The sequence below is a fragment of the Acomys minous genome (assembly GCF_964271855.1).
Source record: "Acomys minous genome assembly, chromosome: 15".
Taxonomy (NCBI): Eukaryota; Metazoa; Chordata; class Mammalia; order Rodentia; family Muridae; genus Acomys; species Acomys minous.
In genome coordinates, this window is record NC_140497.1 from 9,201,466 (window position 1) to 9,224,932 (window position 23,467).

General features: G+C 51.8%; 1 protein-coding gene across 2 annotated transcripts; it reads left to right on the forward strand.

The window, feature by feature from the left end:
- Nucleotides 1-1,574: 1,574 nt before the first annotated feature.
- KBTBD11 (kelch repeat and BTB domain containing 11) lies at nucleotides 1,575-22,291 on the forward strand. 2 transcript variants are annotated; one of them, XM_084758118.1, is made up of 2 exons: nucleotides 1,575-2,620; nucleotides 15,902-22,291. In XM_084758118.1, the coding sequence occupies exon 2, from the start codon at nucleotides 16,617-16,619 to the stop codon at nucleotides 18,516-18,518; it is 1,902 nt and encodes a 633-aa protein (XP_084614244.1). In that variant the 5' UTR covers nucleotides 1,575-2,620; nucleotides 15,902-16,616; the 3' UTR covers nucleotides 18,519-22,291. The 2 variants fall into 2 exon arrangements, with proteins under 2 accessions (XP_084614244.1, XP_084614245.1); XM_084758119.1 differs by having other exon boundaries at nucleotides 1,575-2,457.
- The last annotated feature ends 1,176 nt before the right edge of the window (nucleotides 22,292-23,467 follow it).

Below are 23,467 nucleotides of genomic sequence, written 5' to 3' on the forward strand. Positions count from 1 at the left end.
AGGTTCTTAGGCACTTGTCTGCAGCCTGTGAAGAGAAAGGAGAGCCCAGGCAGCTCAGCCACAATACTCAAGAAGTTCCTGGAAGAGCCTACATGCAGATTCATCCCTGCACTTTGGGGAGTGGCCTGGTCAGACAAGGCTGACTTAAGGGAGTCCCCTAGGGACAACTTCCTCTTATACAGCATGGGTTGGGCTTTAAATGAACCAACAAACATCTAATTATTTGTTTTTATGCCAAGAAGCTGGAAGTACTTAGAGCAACTGGCTCCATTCCTGAGTCGTTGGAATTAAATTGCTTGGGGAGGTGGGTGGGCAGTGCAGTACACGAAGTCTTATGGGCATTAAAAAAAAATTTAAAAAGGCCTGGGGACTGTTTGGTCTGGCATGCATGAGAAAACAACACCTAGTATCTCAACAGGAGCCAACCAAAGTACCTGAGAGTAGGAAAGAGGTGTAACATGACTGCAGGTCACCTGCCTCTCATACTTAACTCAAGGCCATGTGCAGGAAAGGTCAACCATAAAGGGACAGGCAGAGCTGAGAGTTCCCTGGACAGTGGGAATAAGGGGGATGTCCTCCCTGGGGAAAGAGGGCCCCACTATCCAGTACACAGCGGACACCATCTCCTTTGCTCTGAGGTGGGAAGCAGAGATGATGGGCATCTTGTCCCTGTCAGGCTTGACAAGGATGGCTGTATTAGAGGTGTCATCTGTGGAGAGCTAATGCTGCTGCTGGCTTTCTCCCAGACTTCCCCTCTCCTCCCCCGCCCTGCCCCCCCCCCCCCTTGCCTGGACCTATTCAGTTGTACCCAGCCTCAAAACTGTGAAGGGTTCAGTCAACACTGCTCTTGTCTCTGGTGGACACCCATGGTGGTGGATCTTACATGACCATCCCCATCCATCAGGCACTTTCTGAGGCAGGAGGATTTGATGGCACATGATATCACTGCCACCAGGATTACAGTCCTGGTCAGTTTCAGGACTTCATGAAGCACAAAGAACTTCCAACTAATTACCACAAGTCTGAAATTTTCACTGAGTCCATTGATTTCACTGAGTCTATAAACAATTTTAGTGGGGAAACACATGGGGGTAACCCTCACAACACTCATACTAAATGCTGGAAAGGTGTTTTGAATGACTTCGTTTATTTTTTCGTTCTTTCAGAAAATGTCTGTGGACAGCTTAGTGTATCGCTTTGTTTAACAACCCCCCCAACAAAAAAACAAAAACAAAACAAAACAAAACCACCACCAACAACAAAACAACCTGTGGGGGTGGAGGATGCAAATCCCACATGCTTCTATGTAAGTGCATTAAAAGATGGAGAAAGACCGCAGTGGCTCACTGGGCACCCAGAGCAGGGATGCTGGAGGCTGGTGATGTGGAGGAAGCCTTCTGCCTTTTCTCCGCCCGCATGTAAATGGAGGCACACTTAGAGACCTCAAGAGTCACTCACATATTTTAGGACAAACAAATTAATAATGAAAGAATGAAAATTATCTCAGCCCCAAGATGGCCTATTTTTGTTATAACCAACAGGAAATGGAAGGGTTAAATTCCAGCTGTTTTCAGCTTTCTGCCCAGGTTGATGCCTGGCTACTGAGCAAGATGAAGGGTTTTTTACAGCTTTGGTGTTGTAATCAGGAAGGCTGGTGGTGTAAATTGGCCAAGAATATCAAAGCTGAGAAGAAAGCAAATGGTCAGTCCTCTGCTGAAATCTAGCCATCGGTAATGTGCCTAAAGCTGTTAAAAGAAGCATTTACGCTGGACTCAACCCTGATTTGACACACACACACCCTCATGTCACCCCAGGCTCTCCACAAGAAGGCCTTGTCTAGACATTAGGAAATGCCCACCGGTTGGTCGGCTTCACTATCCCGAACTTTAGATTCTAGACGCTATCGGGATGTGGGCAATAGATTTTTAATTACTACGTGTGTCATCGCGGGGCCAGGATGCAGCGCTGTTAGGTCGAACAGCCAAGAGTGCCTTAGGCGGGGCCAAGCGCGCAGAGGACACCTGTTCCAGCGCCTTTTGGGTTTGGGTAGGGCTCAACAGGTCATGCCGGCGGCGGCGTCTCTAAGCAGTGGAGCTGCTGTCAAGGCCGGTGGCTGCCTAGAGCAAGCTCCTAGCCTCTGCTCACCCTGTCTGGAAAGGGTTAAGTGCGGAGACGCAGGAGCTGCTGCGGACTGGCCTTGCGCACGCCAGGCCCTTAGCAGGCTAGCTCAGCTGCAGTGGCTGCTGGCGGACCCCCCAAAGCCGGAGGCGGCGCGCGGGGCCGCGAGGTGCACGCGCGCCCGGGCCGTGGGCGGCCTCCCAGTTCCAGTTCCTTCCATGCTCAGGGCACACGCAGGAGTGAGCCGCAGCTGCCAGCCCAGTGGTTGTTCGCGCGAGCGGTGGAGCCCGGCGCGCTCCCGGCGGCGGGAAGACGCGCAGAATCGGGGCGCTCGCACAGGTGCGAGGAGGGTTCTTCTGCTCCGCTGGGTGCTCGCACAGGTGCGCGCGAATGGTTGCGAGAGCATGCGCGCCAGAGACCCCGGGCCAAGCTGCGCGTCCTGGGCTCGGGTGAGCGCAGGGGTGGAAGGAGAGAGAGGGAGCCGCGAGCTGCGAGGCAAGAGGTAGGGGCCGGATCGCGGCCTGCCGGACGCCGGGTGGAGTGTGTGTGTGGAGGGACTTTAGGGATGGTAGGCAGGGGCGCTGTTCTTGGAGGGAGGTGGGGACTGTTACCGGGTTCAGGGGGCCGGGTTCCTCCAAGACAAGCACTGGGTGGGTGGGGGGTGGGGTAGGAGGACAGCCAGCGACAGCGAGTCGCCAGCGCGGGCCCCTCCCTGGTGTGGGTCAGGCCGCTCCCTCCTGCTGCCTGCGGCGCCGGGTTCTTTATTGGGGGGCTCAGGGACTGGGCACTAGCTCGAAATGTGGACACGATTTGGCGCGCCTGGGCCGGGGTCCCTTTGCTGTCCCCTGACGCCACGCGTAGTCTGCGGGGTGTGTGGGCCAAGGCACAACCACACTTTTCGTTCCGGGGGATCCTCGGCTCCTGGAGCCAGACAGGCGGATGGGGGGGTGGGGGTGGCGGCGGGGGATGCCTGATGGCCTGAGCGAGTACGTGTCTGACCGCACGGTGAGGAGAAAGATGGAAGGAGGAAAGCGCGCTGCATTTAAATTAGGATTGAGTGTGGCTGCTCGTCTTCATCCAGGGGTGAAGCTGGGAGCACAGCCCAAGCCTTCCTGGAACCTTGCCAGCCCTGCTGTGTGGCTAGGACAACCCCCAAGGCGATGGGGGCGGGCCCTGCGGAGTTCCTCTCTGTTGGCCTACTGCACCTGTAGCGTTAGGCAGGAAGGCTTTCGTTCCAAATTATTTCGGTTTCCTAAAGAACTACATTTTTATTTTAAAACTTGCCCTGCTAGTGTCTATTCCGGGGACAGGAAAAGCACATCTGCGCGGTGAGCACTTGTTCTCCCAGTTCGCATCTCCCGAGAGCTCATCTTGAAGTTCCGCAGCGAGTTCAGCACCCAGTGAAGAGTCCTTGGTTCCCCGAGGATTCCCAGCACCCCACCGCTTCCCACTGAATTACAGTTACTCAGTCTCTAATTAGTAACCCCGTGGCTGTCAATGGCGCCCTTAAGCCTTTCATCCTGAGCAGTTCCTATTATTAGACCCTCCTCCTTCCCCTGCCCCCTTCCCTGCCAGCCTTGCCAGGCAGATGGGAGCTTGCCCAGGGTACCATAGTTGCTGGGAAAAAAAACAGTGTCCCCTTGCTGATTGCCTAGGTGCTCCAACGCTCTCTTCTGGCGTAACTCAGCTAAAGCTCTGATTAGATTTAAAAAAAAAAAAAAGTCTTTTAGAGCTTTTTGTGTCAGCTCCGGGAAATGGCTCACCATATCATTAGAAAAGTACAGAGGGGAAATACTAAAAGTATTTTGCTTACAGTATGTAAGGTCATCTGTGGTTTAGGGGGAGGGAGAAAGCATTAAATGTGTCTTTCTGTACGAGCCCTTTGCAGCAACACCATTTGGAGGCCACTACGTCCTGGGTCTAGGTCTATGGGGGTCTAGGTCAGTGGTTTGAGATCACACCACCACTTTGTTTCCCCTGCCGTGGGAGGTCTCTGATGGGGTATGTTCCAGTGCAAGTCACAGCATGAAGAAAGGGGCTTGACAGTGCGTGTCTCCCTGCGAGATGTGATTTCTGAGCCGAGCCGCCCTCCCTTTGCCAGCACTCCATCTAGGCTCGTATTTCAGATGTTTCCTAAACACTAACGGCACCCATTACTGTGTAATAACAGCTCGGTGCAAATCTGGATCCACTTAGGCAGTCACAGTGATTCTCTGGACCGCCCTGCATCCAGGCTGTGGTCAGAGCAGACTCTGTCAGCTGGGCATAAGGAGCCCCGGTGGAAACCAGCCTCGCCTCCCGCAAGTCCCTGTAGTCCACTGCCCTGTTCTGGAAGCCATGGCTTAGCCCACTGATTGCCTTGGTTTTTAGCTTTTCTCTTGAAGTTATTGTGGCTTTACTCCGAGAGCATTAGTACCGGCTAATGTTTGCAGAATCTGTACAGTGAATGACTTTTATAATAAAATGCAAACTTCTAGGAGTTTGCACTTTGGAAACAGTGCTCCTGCTAGGTAATTAAATATTGCCTTGGAAACCGAAGCTACTTCAAGCGCTGCCAGTACTATTCAAATGGGCCCGGCATCCTTTCCTGTCTTTCAGTGGTGTTTGTTGGTGTCTACTGTGAGTAGGGCACAATCCTAGGTGCTAGGCGCACCATTCTGGGTAACACTGAACTGCTCTCCCTGCCTGTGCATCTTAGACTCAAAAACAGCATAAGGCGCGAAGCACGTCCTGCCAATACTTGTGTAGGGAGTGGATACATCCCATAAACATCACTATAGTAGTGAAGGCTTCTGTGGTGGTAAGGGGATTGCTATGGTGCATCGGCAGAGATTTCATGTGCAAAGGCCCTGCAGTATGAAACGGATAACCAGAGAAGGCCAGGGAGGAGCCCTTGGCTCAGTGACCTCATCTCCGGTCACATACATGGATGAAACAGTGGAGGGCTGGGTGGGGTTGCATGTGGCTCAGTTTTACAGAACTGAGATCCTGAGTCAAAGGGAACTCCTGAAGTTGGAGGGTGTGGGTAAATAAAAGGCCTTGTAGGGTGTTTGCTGGGAGAACTCTTAGAGCCGTACAGCTTTGGAAGTCTGTCTGTCTGTCTGTCTTCACTGGGATTCCCAAGCCACATTCATCTTCTGCTTTTGCTGATGCGGTGGTCTCTATGTGGGGTTAGAGGTATGCTTTTGGATGTACTGGTCAGCATAACCATTTAACACACCCGTCCAGTGAGACCCAGCCTTCATCCCCTTCCCACCACCGTAGGATGTGGTCCTGAACCGGAGCATAGAGACTCCTGCTTAGGTTCCCATGCCTGAGAAAACTTGACGCCTTTAACAATAGCATTCATTCACTCGCCTTCCACCATGCTGTCTCAGGGGTGGCATGCCTACCAATCAGTGCCAGATGTGGTAGCCTGAGGGCAAGGCTTGCATCACGGAAGGCTGCTATTCACTTCTGGCATGGCTGGACAGAGGCAGCTAGACCTCTTAGTAGTGTGTGTGTGTGTGTGTGTGTGTGTGTGTGTGTGTGTGTATGTGTATGTACTTCTTCCCCGGTGAATTCCGGGCTGTAAGGAGTGTGTCCTAAGAAAGAGTCCCATGGAAGCTGGACCGTTTCTCCTGAGGAGACTTTAGAGTCACACAGAGTCATTTTCATCACAGTCACAGCCAGCCTGCTGACTGAAGGAAGAGATAGGACTCTACTCAAGGAGCCCTGTCATCCCCTACCCCAGGGAGAGCACTGGCTAGGTCACAACTAAGAGCTGTCTTTGGAAAGTATCACCTGTCACCGATCTTCAGCTGCTGAATTCAATTCCCACCACAGGATGAGGGTAAAAAAAAAATAAAATCTCAATATTTCACATCCTGTGGGGTTAGAATTTAAGTCATGTTGCTGGGTGAAGGTGCTGCCTTGGGCCTTACTCTTCAATAGGTCCCCTTCCTATACATTTGAAGACCTAGTTACCAAAGAGGGAAGATGTTAGCCCTATCCCCACAGGTACCACAGTGAGTACAGTACAGGTCCAGGGTCAGTACAGGGTCACTGTCGCTGCTCAGGCGTGGGGCATGAGTGTGCATGTGTGCATATGGGAAACTGACGTTGTGACAAGATGCCTGCCAAGACATTTAAGGGAAGAGGGACGTGTTGTGGTTCGTGATTGGGTACGTAGACCAGCATGGCAGGGAGGACATGAAGTGGCTGGTTGGGTTGCGTTCAGTCTGGACACAGAGAGAGTAAGAGCGCTCTCGCCCAGCAATCTGTTTTCCATGTTAGCATAAAGACAGTTCTGCCCCCACATTCAGGGTGGGTCTTCCCTTTAGAGGTGTGTCTTCTAGATGACTCCAAATTCAGTGAGGTCGACAGTGAAGGCTAACTATGGCAAAGCCCCATTGGTGGGGCAGCTTGGCGGGCAGGGACCCCAGGGCATGCGCTCTGAATGTGATTTGTTCTCACAGTACTCACACTGAGGCTTGGTCCCGGTTATGGTTCCGAAAGGCTGTATCGGAGGCTTGGTTCCTGGTGACGCGGACTTGGTCACCTGGAGGTTGGCGTCGCTCCTGTGCAGGCTCTTGTGGGACTTGGTCCATCACCAGTGCACCCCCTCGCGTTTTGCATCTTCTGTAGGCATCACTTGCTCTCGCTTTTGGCCAGGCCTTGAAGCAGTGCCAAGATCGGTGCCAGAAGCCATGCAGATAGCCAGTGTCATGTCCTTGGACTTCCCAATCCTCAGAGACAAATTACCTTCTATGTTTTATAAACTTCCCAGTCCTGGGTGTTTAGTTACAGTCACCAGAAATGTGTTAGCACACCAGGAAGAGCTGACGGTGCAGCATGAGCCAGAGGCTGCATTCTCTATACCTTAAACACCTCCTCCTCTCTCCTAAGCTGTGGACTGACCGGTAAGGGCCACTCAGAGAATGGAGGGCATCTAGCTTTCCTCAGTCTGTTGACTTTGTGCTAGGCCTGTCTACAAAGGGCTCCAGGTGACATGTAAACAGGTGTTTGACCAAACATCTGGATAGTGTGGCAGCCCTATTTGGACAATCAAACTGACCATTTTCCCATCTCTTGGGAAAAGGAACTGAGAGGCAGACCCCCTGGCTCACAGCAGTCCTAAGACTGCCAGGTGCAAGCTAGCAGCAGCTTGGTCCTGCTCCGCCCCCCAAATCTCCTCTTTCTCCATGGCAACGCCTGCTGTTTGCAGCTAACTGGGTTTCTCTGCCTCTGTCCTGCCCCACAGTACAGAGCCTAGCACATACTTCCTCTCCTACTGCATCTGTTTCCTTTAGCTGGAGCTGGCCAAGGCTTGCTACCTCCAATTTCCAATTGGCTTAAAATGTCCTGGGTCTCCAGGGATCTCTGGTGACCCATGCCTCTGGTCACAAGCTGCACTTGCACATCTCATCTGTGCAAAGGGCATCCTTTACTCGGACTTCTGCAAGCCTTTGGATACAAGGGCTTACAGTTCCCAATGGTGCTTCTCTCTGCTGAAAAGGGACCATAGGGCCCAATGGTTCTCTCTTAACTGTTTTCCAGGGCCCAGCTCAGTGAGTGAGGATCACAGTAGACTCGCTACATATTGGGGCTTAAAGGAGGACATGAAGAGAAAGATAAAACAGCGAAGGACCACAAACAGCAGGGAAACACTGAAGGAAAGACAAGAGGAAGTCTTACCCACCACGACTTACTCCATGTATAACGTGGGTTAAATTCTCCAAAAGAAAGCACATTGCAGCTATTTTTCCAGATAAGATTCAGTTCATGCTAATGCCACCTGGGAGAGACAGGCTCCACTTTTAAGGGTGACTGCATGAAGTAAGGGGACAGAGAGAGAGAGCTACCGTGTGAAAGGAGGAACCCCTGGGACTGTGGGTAGCTGTGCTTGTGTCCGATGAAACAAGCTAAATCAGAACTTTATGGCCAGACAAAGGCGCTCTGTACTGCAGGAGCACATGTAATGACAGTAATTAGAACAATAGAGTCACAAACGAGGGTGACTGTTGCTGTGATGAAAGGCCGTGACCAAAAGCAACTTGGGGAGGGAAGGGTTTGTTTGGCTTACACTTACACAGCACTGTTCACCATCGAAGGAAGTCAGGACAGGAGCTCAGACAGGGCAGGAACTCAAGAGGCAGGAGCTGAGGCAGAGACCGTGGAGCCAGGGGTGTTGCTTACTGGCTTGCTCCTCATGGCTTGCTCAGCCTGCTTTCTCATAGAGCCAGGGACCACCAGCCCAGGGTGCATCCCCAACAATGGACTGGGTTCCTTCCACCAATTACTGATTAAGACAATGCTCTGCAGGCTTGCCTACATCCCGATCTGAAGGAGGCATATTCTCAGTTGATGTCCCCTCCTTTCAGGTGACTGCAGCATGTGTCAGGTTGACATAAAAGTATCCAGTACAAACAGCAACGACTTTACGAATACAGAAATCAGCTAGGCATCATTAAGCTGCCAAACTCAGTTGTTCTTGGAGCCAGGTGTTGTCTGGAAGATTGACAGAGTATGTGGCTGGCACGGCAGGGTCCGCTTGGCATGGAGGCTGTGGATGCCCAGAGCTTGCCGGGATCTGCTGGAGACTACTGCTTGCTTTGGTTAATTTCTGTGTCCTCCCCCTCCCACTCGGCCTTAAGACTCAGGCTGCTCCTTTCCACCAGAGCCCAGGTTGCTACCTTTTCTGCTGCTACTTGATTAAATACAATACTTAGGCGTGTCTAGAAAATGTTCTCGGGCCTGTGGAAGCTCCCGTGTAAAATGAAAAGCGCTTTTGTAAGACTCCCGAGACCCTCTCAGAGTGAAGGTGTTGATGTCTATAGGCAACGACCCACAGGAGCTGGAAGGGTGTTGGGCCACCCATGTGACCTTCAGCCCCAATGGGAGATAATCCTATAATCCTAATTGCAGAGTCCTCTTGGGACCCTGGATCTAGGTTGTACTACAGCCAGCTCTTAGCTCGAAGTTCACCCTTGTCCAGCTCCCAGGGGATATCAGCGCTAGAGTGTGGGGTGAGGCCACACCAGTCACACAAGATGCCACAGCCTCACCGTTCTGGGGTGGCCAGGATGTCTTGCCAAGCACTGGCCCACGTGGGAGCCCTTGAGTGCGCTACAGAGGCAACCTTCAAGCCTGCATATTGGGAGAAGTGAAGTAGAGTGCCGGCAACCATTGAGAAGCCAGTGAGGGTGGAAGCATCTGGAGTTCATGGCTCCCAGCTCATCTTGGGGCCTAATTAAAGACAGCTTTTGCGTCCACAGATGACTCCACCTCTTGGGACTTTGAGGCAGGAAATGATCTTGCTCTCACACATCAGACCACAGGTTCTGGTGTCCACTTCCACAGTGATGGCTAAATTGTGTCAGTGAAAAGACCCCAGCCCATCAGTTACCTAGTTACCCAGACCTTCATGTGACCAAGCTAGGGTACCCCACCCCCGTCTTCCTATCCAGTCTCATCAGTTCAGGCCTCCTCTTCCGGACATCCAAACAGGAAGTGTGCTTTGCGCACTGCAACTGTGATGAAAAGAATTGTGTTTTCTCTGTGGAACCAAAGCAGTTAACACTCGCTGTTCTGGCTGAACAGGAAGCTCAAGTTCAGTAACACCCTGAGTTTGAGAACTTTGCTGACAGTTCTCATGAGGCAGGTGTGGGCGAGGAGAGGAAAGCCCTGGAGGCCTCCTGGGGGCTCCAGCCTGGCGAAATTTGTCCCAGCCATGTAATCTGGTGCTCTGGACCAGAAGATCCAGTTTGGGACGTGCCTGTGCTCCAGCAGCCCTGATCCTGCTGCTACTGTGTGATCTTGCCCAAGCTCTACTTCTGTAAACCTGAGAGTTTAGAGGTTTAGAAATTACACCCTGAGCCAGGCATGGTGGCACACGCCTTTAATCCCAGCACTCGGGAGGCAGAGGCAGGTGGATCGCTGTGAGTTCGAGGCCAGTCTGGTCTACAAAGCGAGTCCAGGACAGCTGGACTCCAAGGCTACACAGAGAAACCCTGTCTCAGAGGGAAAAAAAAGAAAAGAAAAGAAATAAATTACACCCTGAGAATGTTCATTTTGATTTCCTGTATTTCACGTGCCTAGAACACAGGTAACAACATAAGTCGCTCACCCACCATGCTCAAGAACATGGGATACAGCTGAGGCCCATTGACTGGTGACAATCTTATTTTGTCTGAGACTTCGCACCTTGCGTTTAATGCCGGGCGGCTCACGCCACTTCTGCTGCTGAAGCATTCAGAATGACAAATTATAAAAACTAAAAGATTCTGAACACACAAGAAATAACAAAAAAGGAGGCGCTTCTGCTCCCTGAGGTTGAACGTTATTGTTGGGCCTTTGATGTTCACTCATTCTGAGAAACTCAACAGCACAAAGGCAGAGGAAACGCACCTGTACCTCACAAGCACATGCTGCACAAAAGCCCCGTCTCAGCCTCCTGCCTGTGCTGTCTGCCTTTTAAGAGGCAGATAGCAGTTTATATTTTAAAAAGCATGGAAACGGCATTATGGGGGTAGCATCCAGAAGCCTTCAAAAAGTCGGAATTGTGTTTGTGGGGTTCACTCTGATTTGGCTTGTGCAGATTTTAATACATTGATTTGAAGGTGAAGTTAGAAGTGCTAAAAATTAGGAACCAAAAGCTCATATTTTGTTCATATCTGAAGGGACTAAGCAGGCACCCCTTGCGTGCTGCATATCAGGGGCTGGTTTTCTTCTTTAAAAGCCACTGGTGGTCTTCCTTGTGACCACGGTGACAGAACCCTGTGGCCATCTAAGACACTGCTTCTATTGGCCACTCTGCTGGGGAGCCAGACTCACCCCTACAGGCCTTACCCCTAAGTCTCCCTCTGGCTTCAGAGTAAATTTCATATTCTTGGGGAGCGTCACCTGCTCTGGAAGTCAGGTCCTGTCATGACGTCTTAGGTTTTGTGGGACTCCCCTCTTAGCTGATCATGGCGTCTGATTCCTTTGGAACATGTGTTGGCTCAGTTTGTCTCCTCCTGAAACAGATCCCGGGGGTGAGGGCTAACTGATGCCTTGCTTTGCTTAGGTGCTTGTTGCTACATATCCAGCACATGGGAGGTGCTCCATGTGCGTCTGTTAATGACAGCCAATAAGTATTCTCCAGTGCCAGAGCGTCAGTTAGAACCGGAGTGGATGGTTTGGAAAGCTGCAGGTGCCTTAGCCCGCTGCTCTCTCATTTCTGATGCTAGTACCTGTCACTGAGGAAACATCCAGTTTTGAGTTTGAATTTACAGAAGATTTGGCAATCAGGCTGATCCAGGTGTTGCTCAGGGTTGCATGGGTTAGCTATCAGTGCGAGGCCGACTTAGAGTTTGTATGCCTTTTTTTCCAGGTCCCAGTGGTTCAGGTCATTCGTGCTCTGTGTTTCCACAAATCTTTAGCTTTGCTTGAGTCACCAGCAAGGGAAACACTTAAGATTTCAGAATATTCCATTTGTGTCTGGGCTTATGTCCTCCCAGAAGGCAGGAGCACGGCTCGAATCATCTGACCTGTGGATGTATCTCAACATGGCCTAGTCACCATAGCCCAAACACAACAGTTAACATTCAGCTTCTTGCCAGGGATGGACCAGTGGCAGTGACCTTTCTCTTACTGAAGTTCACTTTTTCATGAGTGAGATGAACGATGCACATCATCTAATTCTACACAAGGCTAAGATGATCCGTTGTCAGCATCCCCTGGTTGCTGTACCCGACGCCAGCAGTGCCATGGAACATGAGCTTAAAGGAATAATAGTTTTGGCTCACAGGAGAATGGAGGTTGCTCAACAAAGCTGTCTGCCGTGTCATATGCACCCCATATCCCTACATGCTCACTAGCATGAGATGGCTCTGGTGGGTGGAGTGTAGTGAGTGGAAACACGTTGCTCTTTGTCTCATCTACTATCCCAGGGAACAGGCTTGTGATTTATTGGTGCCTGACTATGAAGCACCAGGTAGGCAGAGCAAAGAGACCTCTCCCAGGGACTGTGTGGTCCTCCAGGTGTGAGGGACACAGGTGAGATGTGGGAGAGACACAGGGGCTGTACTTCATATTGTTGAGGTTTGCCTCCGGTTTGTAAGTCCATCAACAAACTTAAAGTGAGCTGGCTGTAAGAACCTGAAAGGATTTTTTTTTTTAAACAACTGGCATTATAGTGAAGAGTGTGGCATTTTGTTTAGAATAAACTAATATCCACATTAGACATAAAACCCAGTGTCCACACTGGGAAGCCACACCCATCCTATGTTTTTTATTCATATAAATGGTAAATAACTGAACAAATAGAAACCTGGTGGTGTTTAGATGCTTTTAAGGTCTAGAAGGCCATGTTCTGTCTGAGAAAACACTGTGTAAATTATATTTAAAGTCTCGCTGAAGAGCGTAGTTTCCCAATTAGTTAGGAAGGGGGTGCTCTTTCCCACTCACCCACCTGCCCTGCCCTGCCCTTCACATTTCTTCCTTCCGGGCAGTGTTCTGGACAAGTGCCTCAGTGAGCAGAGCCTTATGCTGAGGTCAGGAGCAGGCAGCAGGGCTTCAATTACTGCACAGCAATGGTAAAGGCTGGTGGCGCTCTGCAGGAGCCTCCAAGGAATTCTCGTCCTAGAGCCAACCACAAAGCAGGGAAATTTCCACTTCCGAACCTCCACTCGGTTTAGAACTTCGTAGAAACGGGCTTAGCAGAAGCACGGCCGTCTGAGGCTTTCTTTTTCTTTGTTCTGCCTGCTTACACTTTCCTAACTTGTTAAAGCTGTAAGCCTACAGCTAATACTGTACTGTAAGCACGGCTATTCCAACGGTATAAGATTGTTTCCCTGGGCATGGCTGTAAACAAGAACGAGAGGGAAACGGGTTCACATCAGAGTCAGAAAGCTCGGTCACTCCTTCTCACGGACAGGCTGTCAGGAAGCCATTCCATATTGTTAGGGCTCCTGTGTGAAAATGGGCTGGCTGCTCTGTTTTCAGGTTAAGCTGCAGTCATGGGTAGTCCTAGAAAAGAAACCCCATTTCATTCAATGCCCCTTCTAAAAGGCAGAGGGCTCTCTGCCTTGCTCTTTGGAGAGTTCGAGACCACTAACCCTTCTTTGAGCTGGGGAGCTGTGCAGCCAGTCTGAGCTCCCTGTGCAGGTAACCAGGGTTCTGAAGGGTGACCCTGGCTCCAGTGTGGAACAGCATGATTGTCAGGTTGCTCGTAATCTGTTCAACACCGGTGTCATGAAGGTGTGGCTGACAGGTTTTGCTGCATTTGGTGGGGTGTGTGCTGCTGGCTGTCATGGGGTGACGGGACCTCTTGTTTGAGGAGGGAACACAATGAAAAAGCTATAGCTGTGCCATGCTTGGACCACAGGACTCAGCCAACTCACCCTGCTGTCTGTGCTGAGGGCAGCATGGGTCGCGGAGGAATCTGGTGCGATCTACTAAAGCCATAGTCTGGAGATCGGCTTCTACAAGGCGTGATGGGATCGTGTGTATTGGGAGTTAGAGCAGTAAGGACACAGCAAGCATGCTTTTGAGGGTAACTGAGTTCCCTTTCTCTGATTGAGTAGGAGCTGGAGTCGGCTCCAGCCCAGGCCTCAGGAACAGAGATAGGTCCCCAGGTGTGGGACAAACCATACCATAGCCTCAGCAAAGCTGCAGTACGCACACTTTTCATTGTAGACATGGTAAGATGCTCAATTACTGAACATTCTTTCAAGCTTTAAACTGTTTCTACCTTTTAAAGGCCAGTCCTGAGTGTCGCTTTTAGAGTCTTCTGTTGCTTAATCCCCTCTCAGGCTCTGAAGGAACAGAAAGATACCATGGGCTTCTCACTTGCACATTCCAGTAATGGTCAGGCCAGGTAACCAGGTAGTTCTGAGGCCACTTTCCTAGAGTCGATGGTCAGCTGTCCCTCACAGAGGCAGTGCGAAGAATGAGTGGCCAAGGACGGGAGCCAGCCCTACTTCTGTCTCATACAGTGACACTTCTAGATGTTTCCACATGAGACACAGTATGTCCTGCTTCTGGCTTCCCTTTTCTTTCAGTGGTTAAGCCCAGAGGAAAAGCTCTACACCCTTTGGGGTGCTGGTGCGCCTGCCTCTGTGTTTGCACCCAGCCTCACATTTTCATCACTGTGGGCCAGTAATGCCTTCTGTTCCCTGTCCTGAAAACTAGATGAAGGTTTCACTGGGGTGGGCGGTCATGGATCACCCAGAGAACATTAGGTCCTGTATCCTCTTTGAAGTCCTCTAACCCACACGCCTGACAGACAAGGCTTCAAGGTCCCAAACTTCCCTACTGTTACATCTCCAGAGGCTCTTACTGCAGCGCCATGGGCAGAGTGACATGCCACGAAGGGAGCTGAATGTCTCCAGGTTCCACGGTAAACATCCATGGCAAAGTGGCCGAGGAGCCAGCCCGGTGTGGTGGGCGTGCTGCACACTCATGCTTCTGTTATTCACTGCGAGAAAATACCTGACAAACAAGGGAAGAAGGTTGTTTGGGCTTGCTTCTTAAAGTTTTATAGTCCATTTCCGTGGGGGTGGGTATGGCACCTGGGGCTTCCTCTGTGACGGTGAGAGCCTGGCCAGAGTTCATCATGTCTTGGCAGATGAGAAAGAAGAAAGCCAGGTGGGAAAGAGATAGTCTATAGCCCTCAAAACACTCAAGCCATAGCCCCAGCTCTTAAACGGACACACATCTAACCAGGACAACAGTGGATGTGACCCAAATAAAATTCATAACTTAAAACATGAGTGTAAAAAAAAAAAGCATTTTAGGGGGTGGCTTAACTTGACTGCATAGGCCTCTAGCAGGAACTCTGTAGATGGTGACACCCTGTTGCAAACTTCAAAAGGCTGGGCGTGCCTGTTACTTCAGCCATCCACAGCCTCCTCCAACAGCTCCACTATCTGGGAAACCTGTTCAAATGTAAGCCTATGGGGGACAGCTTACATTCAAACCATATCAGCACTTATGTAACGGCGTGTGTAGAGCGGGTCATGAGATGTGCCAGCAAAGTACCCGGATGTTACTGTCTATTGCCTTGGAGAGGCAAGTGAATGCTCTACGTTAGGGCCAGGCCTCTACTTTTCTCATCCATACTCTTCAGAAGGTGCAAGCAGACGGCAATGACCTCACCCTCAAATCCCCTCCAACAAGGCAGGGAGTTGTATACCAGTGTCTGCCAGTGTAGGAGAACGCTGCCGACTCTTCCGCAGGGTCCTGACACCCTCCCAAACCTCTGCAGCTTTGCCTTGCTTTTCCTTTGCTGCCTTTCTGCCTGTTTAAGAGGCCTGACTCCAATAATGGCCACGGTGGTAGCAGGCAGAGCCCCAGGATCGATCTTTGGCCAAGGTCGATTTAAAATATTTGACACATATTTGTTGTAATTGAATAAATTGTCCAGAAAAGTGAAGGGGGGCCGCCAACACATTAGTAAAATTGCCAAAGTTTTGTAGCCAAAAACTGCTTCCTCCACACAAGGCCTTGGTTCTGAAGGTACTTTTACTGGGTTAAAACTTGGCATTGATAGTAGACTACTTTGGATTTGCAGAACTAGCCAGGCCATTGGTTTTACTGCGGTCAGAGCCTCCTTTGGTGACACCTGTTGCCTAAGCTGGGCTCCTCTTACCCCTGCGCCTGGAGGGAGGTTGAGTAATTAGGTATTTCCTCTCCACCAAACTCCAGTGATGATCGGACACTTGCCACCAGAGTGCTAACCGCAGCTGGTGGAGTGTCTGTGTAAAACTATTTCACTCAACAATGAAACTCAGTCCTCCCTCTTTCCTTCTTCTTCTAACAGGAACAAGAATATGGAGTGATGTGGGAACCCAGCATCCCTGGAAGGAAGCAGCAGAGGCAAGCTCCTGAGGAGGAATGAGACCTGCCCTTCCAGACACCCACCTATAGGTGGAGTGGTGCCCTAGGTGGACAGTGTGGGTGCAGGGCTGCCTGCCACCCAGGACTCTGACACACAACCTCAGCTGAACTCTGGGCTACATAGTTCTGGACTGTGTAAAACAGCCTAAGCCAAGGATTTAAATGTGATCGCAGTCCCTGGAGGATTTGTTGGTCCTGAGTTTACAGCGTTGTGGTGCAAGGTGACTAGTGGGTTCACACAGTCAAATGAAAGGCATGCCATGAACCAGATGCATTTAATTTCAGTTTTTCAAAGGAGCCCTGCGAGGGAGCTGCAGCTCAGGGCTGTTGGACGTGCAAACTGCAAAAACACAAAAATACAATCCCTTTGGCGCCAGGCTGGTTCACCTCCACCTCAACTGATATAGCCTAGATTGCGGTTCCTGCATTCAAAAGTTCAGTTGGATGTGGCCTCCTCACTGGAGTGGAGAGTAGGAAGGGCAAGGTGGGAGTGGCGTGAACAGGAGGTGGACGTAAGTGAAATCTGATCCGGTGCCAAGGAAAGGGTGTGTGCTGCTAGAGACCCCAGGGCAACACTCAGCCCCCACCAGGCATGTGTGGCTCCTGAGCTGGCGGACTGCACACAACACAACCCACACATGGAGAACTCTGTGGCACCTTGCGTCCTCTACCCGGGGACTGAGCCCGGGACTCCGGGAGAGGATAGCCTGCCGCTGCCAGCAGAGGAGGAGGGCGCTACATCCTCCGCGCAGACACCCTGCAGTCTGAGCGCCTCGCTGTGCTTTAGCTCCGGGGACGACTCCCCACCGCAGTCTCGCGCCTCAGCCGGGGAGGGCGCCGAAGCCTCTCCGCCTTCTCGCCGCAGCGACCTGCGTGTAGTGGAGACGCAGTGGGAAGTCAGCAGCGCCGCGTCCCCAGAGTCCCCGGAGGAGTGCGCGCGCCCGGAAGAGCCCGGGTCGCCGGAGGATCTCCCTTCCCGCCACGAGCACGCGCGTCATGTGGAGCTTGAATCTTTAGATGAACTCGGGGAGCCCGTGCCGGTACCGCCCGGGGTCGGGCCCGCGCACGGAGAGCCGGACCTAGTCATCGAGGTGGCCGGTCGCCGGTTGCGGGCGCATAAGTCCGTGCTGGCGGCGCGCAGCGACTACTTCCGCGCGCGCGCGTCGCGGGACGTGCTGCGGGTGCAAGGCGTGAGCTTCACTGCCCTGCGGCTGCTGCTGGCGGACGCGTACAGCGGGCGCATGGCGGGAGTGCGACCCGACAACGTGGCCGAGGTAGTGGCCGGCGCGCGCCGCCTCCAGCTGCCCGGCGCTGCGCAGCGCGCCACCGATGCCATGGCGCCCCAGCTGAGCCTGGACAATTGCTACGAGGTGCTGAGCGCCGGCAAGCGGCAGCGGCTGAGCGAGCTGCGCGACGCCGCCTACCGCTTCATGAGCGACCACTATCTGGAGGTGCTCCGCGAGCCCGCCGTCTTCGGCCGCCTGTCCGGTGCAGAGCGCGATCTGCTGCTACGGCGCCGCCTGTGTACGGGCCGCGCCTGCCTACTGGCCGCTGCACTCGGGCCAACCGGGGAGCGCTCAGGCAGTCGTCCGCAGAGCCCATCCGGGGAGGCAGAGTCGCGCGGGGACGCGGCTGTTTATTGCTACCAGGAGGAGGCCGGGGAGTGGCGCGAGCTAACACGGCTGCCCGAGGGCGCGCCGACGCGCGGCTGCGGCCTGTGCGTGCTCTTCAACTACCTCTTCGTGGCGGGCGGTGTGGCTCCCGCGGGTGCCGATGGCCGCGCGCGCCCGTCCGACCAGGTGTTTTGCTACAATCCGGTCACCGACTGCTGGAGTACTGTGCGGCCGCTGCGCCAGGCGCGCTCGCAGGTACAGCTGTTGGCCCTAGACGGCCACCTATACGCCGTGGGCGGTGAGTGCCTGCTCAGCGTGGAGCGCTATGACCCGCGAGCCGACCGCTGGACTGCGGTGGCCCCGCTGCCCCGGGGTGCCTTCGCAGTGGCCCATGAAGCTGCCACCTGCAACGGCGAGATCTATGTATCCGGGGGCTCGCTCTTCTACCGCCTGCTCAAGTACGACCCCCGGCGAGATGAGTGGCAAGAGTGCCCGTGCAGCAGCAGCAGAGAGCGCTCTGCCGACATGGTGGCCCTCGACGGCTTCCTCTACCGCTTTGACTTATGTGGGAGCCGTGGTGACGCTCAGGCTGCAGTCAGCCCAGGTGGCGGGGTCAGCGTCTTCCGCTACCATTGCTTGGCCAAGCAGTGGAGCCAGTGTGCTGTACACCTGCGACCCCCGGGCGCGCCCGCAGGCTTGCAGCCCTTCCGCTGCGTCGCCCTGGACGGTATCATCTACTGTGTGAGCCGTGCGGGAACCTGGCGTTTCGTGCCTTCTAGGGACACAGAGGCTGGCAGCGATGTGGGACCTGGTGGCAGCTTTGAACCAGAGCCCCTGGGATGCCCCCTGGATGTCCGGGGTGTACTCTTTCCATTTGTGCTCAACCTGCCTGAGAAGTCTGACCGTGGGGAACAGGGTGCAGCCTAGGACAGGATCAGCTGGGCAGCTCCACTGTCCAGCAGCTGTGATGGGGGTGGGGGGTGGGGTCTCAAAAGAGTGGGCTAGGGCTTCCCGGTGGGGGAAGGGCGAGGGGAATCACGAAAGGAGGAAGCAGATAGATCAGGCTGCTGGTCACACTGCATCTTGCAAACGCTTTGAGAACAGCAGCTTCGCTGGCCCCAAAGACATTTTTTCCCCCAATGCTGTTTTAAGCTCCGCTTTGCAGTGCTGAAGTCCCCTGTCGCTTCACTGCTTTAGTGGGTTCATGGCATAACGTGTGGGAAGATGCAGATAACGCGATGCCTAACTAAAGAGGTACAGGGCACAGAGGAAGCCGGATGCAGGAGTGGGCACAGGTGTGATGAGCTTGCCCAGTCCCCTCCTCCCCAGTGAGTGCAAGGTTCTCGAACCTGAATTGGATCCTGAAGTAGGCAGGGCAGGTATCATTGCAACTGCAAAGGGAAGGCCAAACCCAGCACTAAGGTTTAAAACAATAACTTATAAGATCCATGTGACCTAAAAAGTTCACTGTGTGCTCAAGTTTTGATAGGCTCAATTTCAAAAAGTAATTTATCAAGTGCTCAAGGCCCATCCTTGTTTACCGGCATGGTTGCCTCTGTTGATGAAATGTTAGCAGACGGCAGGCTAAACAGGAAAGGATGGCCAGAAAGGGTCTTTTGTTTTGAAAGGACTCTAGGCCAGGGGGCCCTTCGAGTTTACCCACTTTCCTGTGTTAGCATGAACTAGGGCGACCCGCATCCCCCATCCCAGCCCTGCCAAAACAAAGAAGTTACAATCATGTTTTGACAGTTGCACACTTTGAAATCTCTACTTGGTTATTTTTTGAACGTGTCTTCTGTGGCTGAGATGAGGGAGTTAACTTACAACCACTTACAAGTGTGTGGTGGTGGGGTGATATTCTAAGGAGGAGGAGGAGGAGGAGAAACACGTGTTTTGGATGTAGTTTAGCAAGTAAGTGACATTTAACTTCAAATTTATGCTAGTAGAGTAGAGAGGAGACTCATTCTTAGTCAAGGCTGCAAGGGCCAAAACCAAGTCAGTTAGGATGTTTTTGGGAATATACAGACAAGGCTTTCCTGTTTATAAAGAAGTTAAGGGCAGAATAGATGCTTCCAAATAGCTGGTTCCGATTCCGTATGTAGTCCGTTTGTTGGGTTGTCATCACAGGGTGTTGGGTTGTCATCACAGGGTCCCTACACATCGAGTGTTCCTGGAACATAGAGGAAGCTGTGCATACACTGTGTCATCTCTGGGGAGGTCAGCGATTACCTGGCAAATGGGTTCTGCTCTGAAACGTCTCTGTGAAGCGTGTTTAGGAACAGCCAGCTTGGGTCTTCTGCATGACCTAGAGGAATGGAGTTTATAGTTTCTGTTTGTATGTTCTGGTCGCTTTGTGCTTGCTTGTGATTACTCATAAACCAAGAGAATGTCTTGGCAACTTAGTTAATCATCTTAAGAAAGAAAAACAGACTTCCTGCTGCCTGGTTTTATTGGTCTTTTCCAGGGGTGTCCTGGAGAAAGAGTTGCAGATGAGCAAAGGGAAACAATGTTTAAAAAGATGTATCTTTTATATCATAGCACAGTTTTTTCTAGAATTTTATTTCTAATTTCTACTGCCAGCACTTTTACATGAAATTGGTCCCTATTTTCATTCCTTAAGTACCAACCAGACTTATAGAACACTATCATGTGACTTATGCCTAGGAAGTCACTCCTCTGACATTCACTGTGGAAATTGGGCCTCTGGAGTTACATGTCCTCAGAGAGGACAGACACATGGGACAGCCTTCCTGTGGGTATCTTGTCCCATAAAACACAAACAAAACCCAAGGAAGTCAAAAGGGTAAATGTATTAATTCATGGATCCTGAAAGAGCATTAATTCATTAATCATGAACAGATGTGTGTCCAACCTATTTTTTGGAGAACATAAAATATTTTATGTCCTGTTTCTAAATAGTGACCCCATATGGAAACAAATGCTATAGGCCCTGGCATTTTGTTCTAGGGATCTGAAAGTCTGTCTTTGATTCATTTCTTGTGGACATAGCAACTTAAGGGAGAGAGGGTTTATTCTGCCTCAGAGTTCAGGTTACAGTTCACCATTCTATGGAAGTCACAGGGCAAGATCCTGAGGGAGACAGATGTACTGTACCTGAAGCCAAAAGACAGCATTCAATGCATACTGCCGCTCAGCCCCCTTTCTTCACGTATACATGCCCAGGACAAGGTCAGGAAATGCTGTGACCCACAGTGAGCAGCTCTTTCCATTCCAATTAACACAATCAAGGTAACTCCTGCCAGGCATGCTTAGTGGCTCACCTTCCAGGTGTGTCTGGATCCTGCCACTTAACGCTTTGTTAGTGGGGGGGGGGACTTTGCCCCACAACCAAGGTAGTGAACTCCTTAAAGGTGTGGTTTAGGATCGAGGGGGAGCAGGCGTCGCTGAGATGTGCCTCCAGTGTGTGAAACGGGGTAGGTCCTTTTATGTTCTCCAAGCTGGCCAGACCCTGCATCTAACTCCACATAGGAGGATGGTTGGTGTGAGCACAGAGCTGACTCTTTGGTTGTTTCCAAGCAGGGTTTCTCTGTGTAACATTGGCTTGCCTGGACTCAATTTGTAGACCAGGCTGGCCTCAAACTCACAGAGATCTGCTTGCTTATGCCACCCTGACTGCTGGGATTATAGGCATGTGCCATCATGCCTGGCTCAGATCTGACTGTTGGTTAAAAGGATTTGTGGCACCCATTCACAATTCTCAGGACATCAACCCTTGCGCACACACATCCCATGTCTTTGAAAGGACAGTGCTATCTTAAGGAGAAACTGGTACACACACACACACACACACACACACACCCCGAAGATTGACCTTTTGTTTGGTTGATGGTATTCTATATTGCCAGGGCTTATTTGGAATCCTAGGCAACGAGCTGGTGTTTCTTGATTTTCTTTCTGTTTTGTACTTTGGCCTGGGACAAGCCCCACCTCTACTGCAGACTCCTGGCAGCTCCATGAATTTGGAATGTGGTGATTTGGTTTGTAAGGAAATGACAGCATGAGTTTCTTTTACTCTAAGAAAATGAGTGTTGTGGAAAGCTCGCTGGCTGCTTCGTGTAGTTTCTCACCTGTATCGCTTTTGTTACATAAGGCAAGACATGACCGCTGTCCCTCTGGTAACCCTGGTGGCGGCTGTGCAACCGATCTGTTAGCAAACTTTGTCCAGTGTTGAAACAGAATGCCTCGAGGGTCTGCTGCTCCTGCTGAAGTCCAGGTAGTCCAGGCATGATCGTTGGAAATGTCTTTTAGTGGCAGGTGATGGCGTGCCAGCGCCCTAGCTGCATCTGTGTGTATCTAAGCAGTCATGTTGTTGATGTTCTGCCCACATCCATGAAGAGGGCTGCACTGTGAGATGCTGAAAGGGCCTGGTAGAAACTTCACCTGGTTTTGTGGACAGGTTTGGGTTGAAGTGAAAATCTAGGTGTACTCTAGTGTGAGACCGCAGCGCTTCCCCCAACTCCGTGCTCAGTAAAGCTTTGACTAGTACCTACTAATCCAGCACTCACATGCTGTCACTTACTAACAATTTTTACCTGTTTAAGGTAAAGTTGGGCCAGCTGTCACTGGGTGTTGTAGCTGCTATGCTAATGCTTGAGTTTTATCCTAGTCATAAATACTGTAAAACATTGTATGTTTTTGTCACCTATGCCAAGATGAAATAAACCATGTGGAAACTGCCAGCGCTCCTGAAATTTTCCTGTGCTTTCTCCTCTCTCTGAGCCCCAGAATGACAGTGTTCTGATGAGTCTCAAGAGACCTAGGGTTAGTGTCACTGCAGCCAATGACCACAGCTGCTGAGGTTTCCTCTACCTCTCAGCCAGTTTCAGGATGTTCATGACCTCCATGCTTTCACTTGTTCTCATAGCTAGCCAGGCCACAGCCTAGTTGCGAGACGCTGGGGTTATGGGACCATGAGGGCTGTATGTGGGATCGTAAGGTCTGTGAGGCTGACAGAACCAAGGAGTGGTCACTGCATGCCACGCAAGGCCGCAAGGCCGCTGGGTGGCTAGGGGACTCTGGGTATCCAGGACAGAGTGAGAATGGGCCAAGCCTGACCTTTGCTGTGGCTCCTGTAGGGGGCAGAGCAGAGCAGGCTGCTCATGGTTCACAGGTGAGACTGATTCTGGGTTCTGGGCTTTGAGGTCCTGTCTGATTCCTTGGCTCCGACTCTGGCCCACTCAGAGCATAGTTTTGCATCTGAAATCAGAGAAGGGTGTGCTAGCCCAACCCTGTGTTGTTTGTTCCTAGGAACTGACTGATTTGGGGTGGAGGTGGGGGTGTCTCTCCCCAGCAGCAAGCTCTAGCATGCTAAAATATCTTAAAACAGAAAGCACAAGATATGGTCACATCAGTCAGCCACACCTCTTGGAGAGGGTTCATGGGGACTTGGAAATGTCTTGGCATTCCCTAGTACCATTTAACCCTATGAGCACCGCTTGATTCTACTGGGTGTCCACAGTGTGTTGGGACTGGGGCGGGGGCTCCTACATCACATGGCCTTCTGACACCCCCAGGAAGTTCAAAATAAACCAAGAAAGCCTTAGCAGCTGAGAAGAGGGGGCCCCACTGAACAGAGAGGATCCAGCCAAGGGGGTGAGGGGAGACCAGATTAGCTGAGGAGAGCCAGATGCACGGAGCAGATCCAGCCAAACCCAGGACCATGGGAGTGCAATGACTCCTGGGTTTGGGACACCCCGATGCATGGGTATTGGTTACAGAGTCTGGGTAGGAAGAAGTCTGGGGTTGGCTTGGGAAGGTGGCTGCCCTGGGCAGAGGCCACTGGGAAGAGAAACCCAAATCCTTAGCCACAAAGCATACTCTTTGGAGGGGAGAACCCAAGCATAGCCTAGCATGGA

Excerpts from the sequence above, each read along its gene's own strand:
- KBTBD11 (XM_084758118.1), top strand. The coding sequence starts at position 16,617 with ATGGAGAACTCTGTGGCACCTTGCGTCCTCTACCCGGGGACTGAGCCC.